Source organism: Cetorhinus maximus, chromosome 8 (genome assembly GCF_964194155.1).
Source record: "Cetorhinus maximus chromosome 8, sCetMax3.hap1.1, whole genome shotgun sequence".
NCBI classification, from domain to species: Eukaryota; Metazoa; Chordata; class Chondrichthyes; order Lamniformes; family Cetorhinidae; genus Cetorhinus; species Cetorhinus maximus.
This window is the reverse complement of record NC_135886.1, coordinates 7,065,359-7,078,621: the sequence shown is the minus strand read 5'-3', so window position 1 is coordinate 7,078,621 and position 13,263 is coordinate 7,065,359. Positions and strand designations below refer to the sequence as shown.

Here is a 13,263-nt window from a genome sequence, read left to right as displayed (position 1 = left end):
TTTCATGGTCACCATTACTGAGACTGGCTTTGTGTTCCAGATTTTAATAACTTGAATTTAAATTCCGCCAATTGCCTTGGTGGGATTTGAAACCGTGTTCCCAAAGAGTTAGCCTGGATTACTGGGCTAGTGCCATTTCCACACTGCCACCATCATTGACTGTAAAGCACTCTGGGGTGTCCTGAGGCTGTGAACGGCATTATATAAATGAGAGGTTTTTTAAAAATTTTTAAAACTTGAACATTTTGAAGCTGATGGTGCACGATCGCCCCTAATAATTTGCTCATTGTTGTGACAAACACTAAACTCCGCTTGAGAGACCCACAGTCCCTGAAGCCTAGCTACAGGTAATGCTTTTATTCCCCCCTCTTGTCCGCTCTGGCAAGCTCATTAAGCTGACTGCTCCTCTGGGAATGATTTTCAAAATTACCTAAGTTTGCCATCAGCTGCTGCCACCTCCTTTCCTAACTTTAATTGGTCCCCTGTTGTACCCATCTGCTCTTCAAAACCTCCAGCACCGGATCGTCCTCTTGTCAGTTGACATCGAAATGAGGCCACCGTCTGCCTTCTCTCATCTGCTCTTCAATTCATGTTGGTTATGGTGTCAGCTGACACTCCCCTCAGGCCCCCAGCAACCACCACCACCTTCCCCACCCCCACCCCCCCGACCCCTGCCAGGACCACGATCCAATCTGGAGGAGAGACAGAGGCCTCAGTGTGAGACTGAGGCAGAAAATGAGGGAGAAATTACTGGTCCAATTATTTTTCTCATATTTTGTAATTACACCAGGTTCAGAAAGCAAAGGAAAGTGGTCTTTTGACGGGGAATATTTCTGTGTGATAAAAAGCAAAAAACTGCGGATGCTGGAAATCCAAAACAGAAACGGAAATACCTGGGAAAAACTCAGCAGGTCTGGCAGCATCGGCGGAGAAGAGGACAGTTGACATTTCGAGTCCTCATGACCCTTTGAAGGGTCATGAGGACTCGAAACATCAACTGTGCCCTCCTCCGCAATATTTCTGTGTGCACAGCTCAGTTCTAGGTGTCCATTAGTTCTGGTGGGTAAGGTTGGCAGTGAGCAGGTTTTCACTCATTTTTCTCCCATTTTTACTGGTGCATGTATAACTCTAAATTTATTTCCATTTTGATTCCTCCATCCCAGTTCTCTTTTTCCTTTTCCTTGGTTTCTTTCCTTCTGACCCGCTTTTCTCTTGTTTTTAACCTCTTCAGTTTTATTCCTCCTTCATTTATAAATTTAAGACAAAGATGAGGAGAATTTTTTTCTCTGAGGGTCATGAGCCTTTGGAACTCTCTTCCTCAAAAGGCGGTGGAAGCAGAGTCTTTGAATATTTTTTAAGGCAGAGCTAGATAGATTCTTGATTAACAAGGGGGTGAAAGGTTATCAGGGGTAGGCAGGAATGTGGGGTTGAGGTTACAATCAGATCAGCCATGGTCTTAATGAATGGCGGTGCAGGCTCAAGGAGCTGAGTGGCCTACTCCTGCTTGTAATTTGTATGCTTTCAAATGGATGTGAAAGCTCCCACTGTACTTTTTAAGAGCAGGACTGTTCTGGCCAATATTTATCCCTCAGACAACAGCTAAAAACAGATCATCTGGTCATTATTATATTGCTGTTTGTGGGAGCTTGCTGTGCACAAATTGGCTGCCTCATGTTCCAACTCGCTGCTGAAAGGAGGAATCTGGAGCCAGTCTTTCCTTAACATAGGTTTATTCACAAAACCCAGAGAGCACAGAGTTCCTTATCCTCCTCCCCACACAGGTGGAAACCGGTTCTTATATATACTTAAGAATAATGCCCTAATCTTTCCCCAGTTAGTAACAGCGGCTCTCACTTATAACTCCAGCAAGCACTTCATTGTGACAGGACTGCAACCTTAACACCTCGTTTCCTACGTTGCAATAGTGACTACACTTCATAAAGTTACCTCATTGGCTGTAAAGCTCTTTGGACATCCTGAGGTTAAGCAAGGCGCTATATAAATGCATGTCTTTTTTAAAAAAAAATCTTTTCATACCCTGTGATAAGAAATGGCAACGGTGAGAGGAGGAAATGCCTAGAGGAAGAAAGGAATAAAGTCTGTAGACTGGAGATAACTTTGCAAACTAGAACTCGAACAACCTAAAAGCAGGCCAGTTCTGTGTCTCCTTTCTCCGCTCCAGTTCTGCTTCTCTGTCTCTAGGAATTATATTCGATATGAGTGAGATTCTGTTCCGTGCGGGGCTGCAGAGTATCTGATTGGCCGCTGGGACTGCTTGTATTTCAGGCACTGATTAAGCCCACACGGAACCGCTTGATCCTGGGGTCCATCTGGAGGGGAGGGGGGGGGGGGGGGGGGGGGCGTTCGATTCTTCCACCAACCCCTGACCTGGTGCACTGAGCGTCATTGTCTGACCTCAGCTTCAAGTCACATTGTTGTGTCTCCGCTCCCAAGGTTGATTCTGGGTGAATTCAGCGACAGTGAGAAGGGCAGGAGATTAGTACGGACGCTGGAACACAGCAGTAAATTCTTTAACTTGAACAGATTATTCCCCAGTTAGAGTGGATAAGAAGGCCCTAAACTCCTTGTTTGCTGGGGTCCAGAACCAGGGATTATAGATTTAGGGTAAGGGGAAAGAGGTTTAAAGGGGATTTATGGGGAAATATTTTCACCCAGAGTGTGGTGGGAATCTGGAACTAACTCCCTGAAAGGGTGCTAGAGGCAAAAACCCTCTTAACATTTAAGAAGTACTTCAAAGCACACTTCAGAAAGGATGTAATAGCATCAGAAGCAGTTCAGAATAGGTTCACCTGACTGATTCCTGGGGTGAAGGGGTTTATCTTATGAGGAAAGGTTGGACAGGCTGAGCCTGTATCCAATGTTGTTTAGAAAAATGAGGGGTGATCTTATTGAAACATGTAAGATATGAACGTATGAAATAGGAGCAGAAGTAGGCCCTTTGGCCGCTCGAGCCTGCTTCACCGCCCAATAAGATCATGGCTGATGTGTTTGCATTTCGAATTCCACATTCCCATCTACCCCCGATAACTTTTGATTCCCTTGCCTAACAAGGATCTATCTACCTCCGCCTTAAAAATATTCAATGACCCTGCCTCCACCACCCTCGGAGGCAGAGAGTTCCAAAGTTGCACAACCCTCTGAGAGAAGAAAATTCTCCTCATCTCAGTCCTAAAAGGGTGATCCCTCATTTTAAAACTGCCTCTTAGTTCTGGACTCACCCACAAGAGGAAACATCCTTTCCATATCCACCTTGTCAAGGCCGTTCAGGATCTTGTATACTTCAATCAAATCACCCCTCACTCTTCTAAACTCCAGTGGAAACAAGCCCAGTCTGTCCAACCTTTCCTCATAAGACAACCCACTCATTCCAGGTATCAATCTAGTAAACCTCCTCTGAACCGTCTCCAACACATTTAACATCCTTCCTTAAATAAGGAGGCCAAAACTGCACACAATATTTGAGATGTGGTCTCACCAATGCCCTGTACCACTGAAGCATAAAATCTTTACATTTATAATAAAAACAGAACTCGAAACTTTAACTATGTTTCTCTCTCCGCAGATGCTGTCAGCCCTGCTGAGTTTTTCCACCATTTTCTGTTTTTATTTTAGATTTCCAGCATCCGCAGTATTTTGCTTTTATCCTTACCCTTATGTTCAATTCCTCTCGTTGATCTGTGGAATTCTCTTCCCCAAAGAGCAGTGGAGGCAGGGTCATTGAATATTTTTAAGGCTGAGTTGGTTAGATTCTCGACTGACAAGGGTGTTAAAGGGTATAGGGGTTGGACTGGAAAGTAGAGTTAGAGCCACAATCAGATCAGCCACGATCTTACCAAATGGCAGAGCAGGCTTGAGGGGCTAAATGGCCTACACCTGTTCCTAATTCGTGTGTTGAAGTGCCGTAACCTCCAAGGCTACGGACCAAGAGCTGGAAAGCGGGATGAGGCTGGATGTTGGCTGTACACAGACAGGATGGGTCGAATGGCCACCTTCTATGATGTGAGAATCTGCAGCAGATGCTCTATCGAACGTACTTCAAGGACGATCTTAATTTTGAGGCTAATTCAAAACGTAATGTAAATTTAATGTAAACTTACCACAGACAAATGTGCAGAAACTCTATTGGATAAAGATTCAAGGCCGACAGTGTCTTTGCTAAAATAATTCTCAGCTGATAGGTGGTTTTCAGCCACAAATCATGTTATAAAGTGATTAGCTGGAGAACAATGTGGAAGGGGGAATAGAGGTGGGGGGTGGGTTGAATATATCATTAACCTAGTGATTTCTGACAGTCGTGTAAACAGCAGAACCTGGTTTGACTGCTCATGACCTCCTAACTACAAATGCACATTTTCTTTTTCATTCTGTGTCCCAATGGAATTTTTCCAAGGCAAATTCCCTTCACCCTTACATGTCCTAACCTGCAAACGTTTATCTTCAGGCTGCGCTGACTGATACTTTCCAGGCTTTGCAGCTAAACTCTCCCCTTGAGCTGCCGTCTAAGGAAGGTCTCCCGTTTAGCACCCCCTGGTTACACTCACCCCAACCATGTCTGAATCTTACTTTGAGAAATAGCGGAATGAAGTTGTTTTGTCAATAATCGCAGAGATTGATAAGAGACTGCACATACCAACCCTAGTGTATTTAGCAGCTCTTCTGCCATGAGTTTCCCCAGCCCTATGTCAATTCCCCCTTTCGCTCTGGGTCAAAGGTTGTAGGGTCGAGACTGGAGCGTAAAATCTAGACTGCTGCTTCTGTGCAGTACTGAGTGAGTGCTGCACTGTCAGTCAGACGTGCTGTCTTTCAGATGATGCATTAAACTGAGGCCCCATCTGCCCTCTTGAATGGATACCATGACACTATCATGACAAAGAGCAGGGGATTTTTCCTTGGTGTCTTAGCCGATATTCATCCCTCAAGCAACACAATATTACCTGGTCATTTATCACGTTGCTCTTTGTGGGAGCTTGCTGTGTGCAAACTGGCTGGTGCATTTCCTTACGTTACAACAGCGACTACACTTCAAAAGGACTTCATCGGCTGTAAAGCGCTTTGGGGGCATCCTGAGGTTGTGAAAGGCGCTATATAAATGCAAGTCTTTTTATCTTTTCACACACTGTGATAGGAAATGACAAAGGAGAAAGAGATAGAGAATGGAAGAAAGGGAAGGACTAAAGGCTAGAGTTTTATGTTTAATAGTTTTAAAAAATTTAAAATTAGGCTAATATCCCTTTATGGTATTTGCTATAGCATAGTGTTTGCAGGTTGGGCTGGTATAGACTGCCATCTAGTGGAACAATTGCAGACTATCACAAAGTGCAACAGTGCAAAGCGGCAAGATGGTGGGTGGCATAGTCACTGGACTAGTGATCCAGGCTAATGCTCAGGAGGTACAAGTTCAAATCTAACCATGGCAGCTGGTGGAATTTAAATTCAATTCAATTAATCTGGAACTGAAAGCTAACATCAGTAATGGTGACCACGAAGCTATCATTGATTGTTGTTAAAAACCCATCTGGTTCAATAATGGCCTTTGGGGAAGGAAACCTGCCGTACTTAGCTGGTCTGGTCGACACATGACTCCAGATCCACAGCAATCTGGTTGACTCTTAAATGCCCTCTGATTTGGCCTATAAAGCCACTCACTTCAAGGGTAATTAGGGATGGGCAACAGTGACACCTACATCCCATGAAAGAATGAAAAAAAAAATGAAGCTGGTTCTTAGTGACTGCATCTTGGGCGCAGTAAGACCAACACAGTTTTTACAGATAGAAACTTAATCTTAAATGCGGACTTAATTTGAATAGACTGGCATCTAGCACAGTTAAAAAAAAAAGTTGGCACTAACTATCATCTAACTCAGTAAATATTTGCTGAGGGGAAGCATTCAAATATTAATTGAACAAAGTTATGGTTGAACAGGAAACAGAGCAATTCTGATTTTGGGCCATTGTAAGAGAGAAATGAAATTTCCTTGATTGGACGCTGGAACTGGGCCTAAATAGGATTACGAGGTATTGGATTGAAATGGGACTTTTACATTCATTCCATGTCGTCTTATAATTCCCTAGATCTTTAGAACTGGAGGTTCCATTCTTTAAAACTCTCTCTAGAATTACGATTAAAAAGGAAATTTTGAGATTCTACCATCAAAAGTGTGACAATTAGATATGTCATTTTAAATTTAAGTGGATCAAAAGAAATGAGAGGAGGCCCTTCAGCCCCTCGAGCCTCCTCCATTATCCAATTAGATCAATCTACCGATCTCAGCCCGGAAAATTTTCATTTCTTCAACATCCCATCAGTGGATTTTTTTTCTTCAGATTTTGTGTAAAGAACTGCTTCCCAATTTCACTCCTGAACCAGTCTGGCTCTCCTTTCGGGATTGTAATGCCTTGGTCTGGATTCCTTCACCAGACGGAATAGTTTTTCCGTACCTACCTTAATCATGATTCTTTTCATCATTTTCAAATCTTCCAAACCCACGACCACTAACATCTAGAAGAACAGGGGCAGCAGATGCATGGGAACATCACCACCTGGAAGTTCCCCTCCAAGCCGCACACCATCCTGACTTGGAAATATATCACCGTTCCCTCACTGTCGCTGGGTCAAAACCCTGGAACTTCCTCCCCAACAGCACAGGCGTAAGGTGGACCTACACCACATGGACTGCAGCGGTTCAAGAAGGCAGCTCACCACCACCTTCTCAAAGGCAATTAGGAATGGGCAATAAATGCTGGCCCAGCCAGCGAAGCCCACATCCCGTGAATCAATTTTAAATTAAATCAATTAAATCACAACTCAATCTTCTATACTCAAGGGAATACAAGGCAGGTTTGTGCAGTTCTGGCCATGGATACAGTACGAGAGAGATTCGCTTGGCTAATACCAGGGCTAGGAAGCTTTGGTTGTGAATAGAGACAGGAGAAACTGGCGTACTTTTCATTAGAATGAAAAATGTTAAGATGAGATCCGATAGAAAGATTTAAAACTGTGAAAGGTTTTGATATAGGAAATTGGTAAAAAAAAAAGCATTTCCAATGGCGGATAAATAGGGCATACGTTTAAGATAATTAGCAGAGCTAGTACAAGTGCAGTAGTCCAAATGGCTTCATCATGATTCTAATGATTAAATCTATTTTAGAGACAGCAAAGAGGTTATTCGGTATTAAGGAAGGGAAAAAGGTGGTGAGGGCCGTGAAGGAGTGGGGGTGCTGCCTCTCAGTTCCACCTGCAGTGGGTTTACAAGCTCAGTGAGGAGACGACAAAGAGGCCAGCATTTTCCAATTGTATGAGAGAGGGAGAGAGAGAATCAGGGTGCATGCATGTGCATGAATCACAAAAAGTCAGCATGCAGATACAGCACGGATTTTTGGAGGGCCTTTATTGAAAGGGGGACGGAGGGTACAAAGTAGGGAAGTCTTGCTACAGCTGTACAGGGCATTGGTGAGATGGTACCTACCTGCATACAGGTTTTGCTCACATTTCTTAAGGAGGGACATATTTGCAGTGGAGTCAGTTCAGAGAGGGTTCACCGGGCTGATTCCCTGGATGAAGGGTTTGTCTTATGAGGAAAGGGTTGAGCAGGTTGGAGTTTGAGAATGACAGGTGATCTAATTGAACCATATAAGGTTCTGAGGGAGTAGATGCTGAGAGGATGTTTCCCCTTATGGGGGAGTCTAGAACTAGGGGCCACAGTTTAAAAATAAGGCGTCACTCATTTAAGACGGAGATGAGGAGGAATTTCTTCTCTCAGAGGGTTGTTAGCGTTTTGAATTCTCTTCCCCAGTGAGCAGTGGGGTCACTGAATACATTAAAGGCTGAATTAAATCACTTTTTGACCTGCAAGGCAGTCGAGGGTTATGGTGATCAGGCAGGAAAGTGGAGTTAAGGCCACAATCAGATCAGCCACGAACTTATTGAATGGAAGTGCAAGTCTGAGGGGCTGAATGGCCTACTTCAGCTCCTATTTCTTATGCTCTTGTGTTCGTATATCAATTGGACAGAATCCAAAGTTTGTGCTGAGGTTGCTGGTATTGCATAATAGAATCATAGAATTTATAGTACAGAGAGGAGCCATTTGGCCCATTGCACCTGTGCTGGGCTCCCTATAAGAACTATTTACTCAGTCCCATTTTCCTGCCTTTTCACCATAACCTGTTAAAGAAATTTAATTTTCAAACGTTTACCTGCTTATTTTTTAAAAAGATACTAAGGATTCTGGTTCCACCAATGTTTCTGGTAGTGTATTCCACATCCTAATGGCCATCTATGTGGAAAAGAAATTCTACGAATCTTCCTCTCTGTGCCTACAGTGACATTCCTTGCAGAAGGTGCTCAAAATGGGACAGACACAATATTCCAACCAAGATTTCGCATGATGATAATTGCATTAATTCAGTGCGTTCATATATTGAATTATCCCAGAAAGATGCACACAAAGGATTACTCCTGAAGCACTGTTACATGTTCCTTGGGCTGAGCTGGCATTCATAGTACGGCAGCAACATCCGACACACGGGGAGCAGATGCATGGATAAATAATTCCGATTTGTGTTGTGTTAAGGGAGGGTTGTTAGTGGGGTTTACTGGGGGGGAAGAGAGAGAAACGCCTCCTCTTCTTCAAACAGTACGATGGGTGTTTAACATTCAACAAAACAGATTGATCGACAGCTTAAAATTAGTTTCATTTGGAGGATGGTATCTCCCACAATTTAGTATCTTCTAATGTGTCAACCGAGGTTAGCATTCGAAACCACAACCTTCTGACTCAAGTGGCAAATGTGCTGATGGCTGAGCCATGTTGACATGACAATTGGTTGCCGCACTTCTGGATTATAAAAATTAAAATAACGAGGGGCAGAATCTTCTGTTTGGCGGGCGGGGGCAGGTCCCGCTCGCCGACGTGTAAAATGACGCGTGGTGACGTCGGGCGTGCATCCCGACATCACCGCGCCTCAGTCCGATCTTTAATCGGAGGCCGGCTGGACGCCCGCCGACCTGTCAAAGGCCCGTTAAGGCCATTAATGAACTAATTAAAATGACTGTCAGGGCTGCTCGTCCAACCTTAAGGGGGTGAGGGGCGGGGGGCAGGTGAAGAGCCCAGGCGGCTTTCGCATTTTTTGTGAAACCTCATCCACGGGCGGGATGAGGTTTCATGAAGTGTTTATTAATTAAGTTAAATTTTTCATGAAAATTCATAAAATATGTCCCAGCTCGTGAGACACTATCACATGAGGGGACATGTCTGAATAATTTTTTTTTTTTTGCCTTCTTTATAACTGAACTTAATCTCCTTGAGGCAGCCCTGTGCCTCAGGGAGATTTCTGTGCTCTTTTGCACGAAAGATCGCAGGCCTCGACTCTCCCTCCTCCCTCCACCTGCACAGGTAGCGGTGAGCGCTGCCAATCGGGTGTCACGCTGGGCGGGCCTTAATTGGCCTGCCCATGCAAAATGGTGGCACACAGGCGGCAATCGGCTCTGTGCCCGCCTGCACCCGACAGGCCCACCCAACGGGGAGAAAATGATCCCCTAGTCTCCCATTCCCAATGGTTATCTAGTGACCCCTATAGTAAGTATTGACATGAGGTACATGCAGAATCACATTAAGCTCATGGGATGGTCATTGGAGCAGTTCAGAAAACTTTCAATTGCAGATCCAGTTGATCCAAATCCTGTCTGACAGTTGTGGCTCGGCTGGTAGTAATCCTTCCTTAGCCATCAGGTTCTGGGTTCAATCCCCCCCACTCTAAGACTTGAACACAAAAACCAAGGCTGATGCTCCTGTGCAGAACTTAGAGTGCTGCAGTGCCAGAGGTGCTGTCTTTCCGATGAGATGTTAAACTGTAGCCTTGTCTGCCCTCTCAGGTGGACGTCAAAGATCCCATATCTTGAAGACGAGCAGGGGAATATGGCCACTATTTATTCCTCACTCAACCTCGCTAAAACAGATTATCTGGTCATTATCACATTGCTGTTTGTGGGAGTTTGCTGTGTGTAAATTGGCTGCTGTGTTTCTGATATTACAACAGCGAGTACACTTCGAAAGTGGCTGTAAAGTGTTGTGGTAAATAAATACAAGCTTTTCTTTCTTGGTTATCCAATGGAAAGTTCCTGAGGTGCAGCGCTGCACCTGTCTTCAGATTAGAAGAGAAGGGCGTTGTTTTAAACCTTCAGAATGGTGGCCTGATAGTCACATCCTGTGCACTATGGTCAGTTTCCGAATGGAAGTTCCCTGACTAACATCTTCCTTCTGATACAACAAATAATTATATATCAGATGAGAGTTCACAGCAATAATCTAACTTTGGAATTCAGTTCACTTTTACAATCTGCTGGAATTTCATTGTAAGACTTTATGGGTTCCACTGAAACCTTCGATTTGACCTCAACCTAAATACTCTCAGGTATCTGCACTATCCACATGCGCTGACCAAGGCTCCTTAGGCAGCACCTACCAAACCCGCAATCACTGCCATCTGGAAGGACAAGGACAGCAGATACATAGAAACACCACCACCTGCAAATTCCCCTCCCAAGTCACTCACCTGACTTGGAAATATATCGCAGTTCCTTCACGGTCACTGGGTCAAAGTCCTGGAACTCCCTCCCCAACAGCACTGCGGGTGCACCACCACCGCCTTCTCAAGGGCAATTAGGGATGGGCAATAAATGCTGGCCTAGCCAGCGACGCCCATATCCCATGAATGAATAAAAAAATGTTTGTGTGTACTAGAATGGCTGAAGTGAAGAGGATGGGAATGAATAAACCTGTCATAAGATTTGTAGATATTCATCAATCTCCGTTACAAATAACTGCTGTTTGTAACATATTTCCCTAAGGAGTGACCAATGGTTATTGACAGTTTCCAAATGCACCACAATCATGCTCCAAGTTTTCCCATATCAGGCCATAGCTCATCCAGCCAGCTGGTCAATGTCACCTTCAATCACATCCTTCCCTTTCCTCCATTATAAGAACTTAAGAAATAGGAGCAGGAGGCCATTCGGCCCCTCGAGCCTGTTCTGCCAGTCAACAAGATCATGGCTGATCTGAAGTGGCCTTAACTCCACTTTCCTGTCTGCCCCCCATAACCCTTGACTCCCTTGTCAATCAAAAATCTGTCTAACTCAGCCTTGAATATGTCCAATGACTGCTCACTGGGGGAAGAGAATTCCAAACACTAATGACCCTTAGAGAAGAAATTATTCCTCATCTTAGTCTTAAATGGGAGACCCCTTATTTTTAAACTGAGCCCCTTAGTTCTCATGAGGGGAAACACCCTCCCAGCCTCGATCCTATCAAGCCCCCTCAGAATCTTAATGTTTCAATAAGATCACCTCTCATTCTTCTAAACTCCAACGAGTATGGGTCCAACCTTTCCTCAAAATGACCCCTTCATCCCAGGTATCAGCCTAGTGAATAAGTAGCCTATTGCTGCAATCTGATTGCAAGGGAGTTGTGAATAGACGATGTTCCTCGGCAATGAGAACTTTGGAATTGTCCAATACTCATAGTGATCTGTGGGAGCGAGAGGGAGACTCAGCAAGCCAGAGTTTGACAAATTCCTATGCGACAGCTTCAATTTGAGGCAGTTAATGAGTACGGGGAACAAGAGTTTATAAAAACTCATTTCAAATAGGGGCTGGAATGGATTTATATTGGGGGGCATTGTGGGGGAGGGGTTCTGAAGGTTCGCGATGGGGGAGGTAAGGAAGATCTGGACAATACAGAAGAGGTGGATAGAGGAGGGACAGAAAGGAAGTGAGGACCATAATGGAGACAAAAAAAACCAAATTGGAGAGGGGAAGGGGAAAAGATTGGGTGAAGATGAACATAGAGTAAAAGCAGATAGACTTGCACTTCTATATCCCTCTTCTGATTACAGGATGTCCCAAGTGCTTTACAGGCAAATAAATACAGTACTTCTGAAGTGTAGACACTATTGTAAGCCAAAAGGGTCTTCTGGTGCAGCGATAGTAATCCTACCTCTAGCCTTGATGGCCTGGGTTCAAATCCTGTGCCAAGGCCTCTTGCCTAAAAAAAAATGGGTGTTCATGATGTGATTTAGTGGGTTGATAATTAGCTCTCCAAAGGGAGGGAAGGAAGTGTGTAGCTTTTTTTTAGAAAAAAAACTGTTGTCATGTAGGAAAATTGGCAGCCAATTTGTGCATAGGAAGAGCCCACAAAGAGTAACGTGATCCTGGTCTATTTTTAGTGGCTGTAGATTGTGAGGGATAAGTATTAACCCAGGCAGAGTGGGAGGTGCAGGATGAGAGAAAGAGAATTCCTGGGGAATGGAGGAATTGCCTGTGATTCAATTGGATTCAGCGAGTGAAATCAACGTGAAATCTCCCTCGGGGGGAGACGTTTCTGTTTTGAAAGTGTGATGTGTCCTGGATCAGAGGCGAGGTCCTTCCCCACCCCCCAACCCCAACCTCCGCTTTTTGACTCGACTCTGCTCCAAACGTGGGGAGTGTAGAGCTGGAGCAGGGAGAGCGAGGGAATGAAACACGAAGCGAGTTGCGTTTCGGATATTCAGTCTCAGCCCAAGGGGCGGTGACCCTGACAAACTCACTCATCCCTTTAACAAGGAAGCGGCCTCGGGAGATCCACAGGGGGCAAGAAGGAGAATTCCCTTCCTGACACAGTCCGGGTTGGGGTGGGGTGGGGTGAAGGTGAGACCCCCCACCAAATGGAAAAGCTCCCTAAATACTGGAGTTACGGAGTTAGCCGCGATGGGCGTGTCTTTTTTATAGAGTTGAGTATTTGCTACAATTTCTGCTAAACTTTCCTGTAAAGTTCAGAGTTTTTAGGATTTCCTTCACACTCATTCTGGGGGTATATTTTATTTTATTTTTGGGTTTTTTTGGCAGTGATTTGACCCGCTCCACTAGTTGGATCCAGCCCAGGTCAGGAGAGGCGTTTCGAACCGGTCACAGGCGCCATCCAGGTAGGTAGGAACCTAAAGGAAGTTTTTTTTTGAGTTTCTGGTTTTTGTTCTTGGCCACATTACCAGCGTTTTCTGCGTATTTATTACTTTATTTTTCTTCCACTGCAGATCTGCCTGGCGGATGGGAACAAGGCTTCACTTTTGAAGGCGCAACATATTTCATCAAGTGAGTTGGATATTCTTTAACTTCACCTGAGCCTTGTTCATTCTGATGCTGATGGGTTTTGTACTTTTTTCCCTCCTTGCCTATCTTGAAAGGGTTGACCACCTCCACCCTCTTTTAGG

General features: G+C 44.6%; 1 protein-coding gene across 1 annotated transcript in view; it reads left to right on the top strand.

Annotated features, from left to right (window-relative positions):
- Positions 1-13,263, top strand: part of plekha6 (pleckstrin homology domain containing, family A member 6) — a 293,021-nt gene that overhangs the window by 10,724 nt on the left and 269,034 nt on the right. The window contains exons 2-3 of the mRNA XM_078546389.1: positions 12,902-12,978; positions 13,087-13,144. Coding sequence (XP_078402515.1) covers positions 12,902-12,978; positions 13,087-13,144 — 135 coding nt within the window. The remainder of the gene's footprint in view (positions 1-12,901; positions 12,979-13,086; positions 13,145-13,263) is intronic.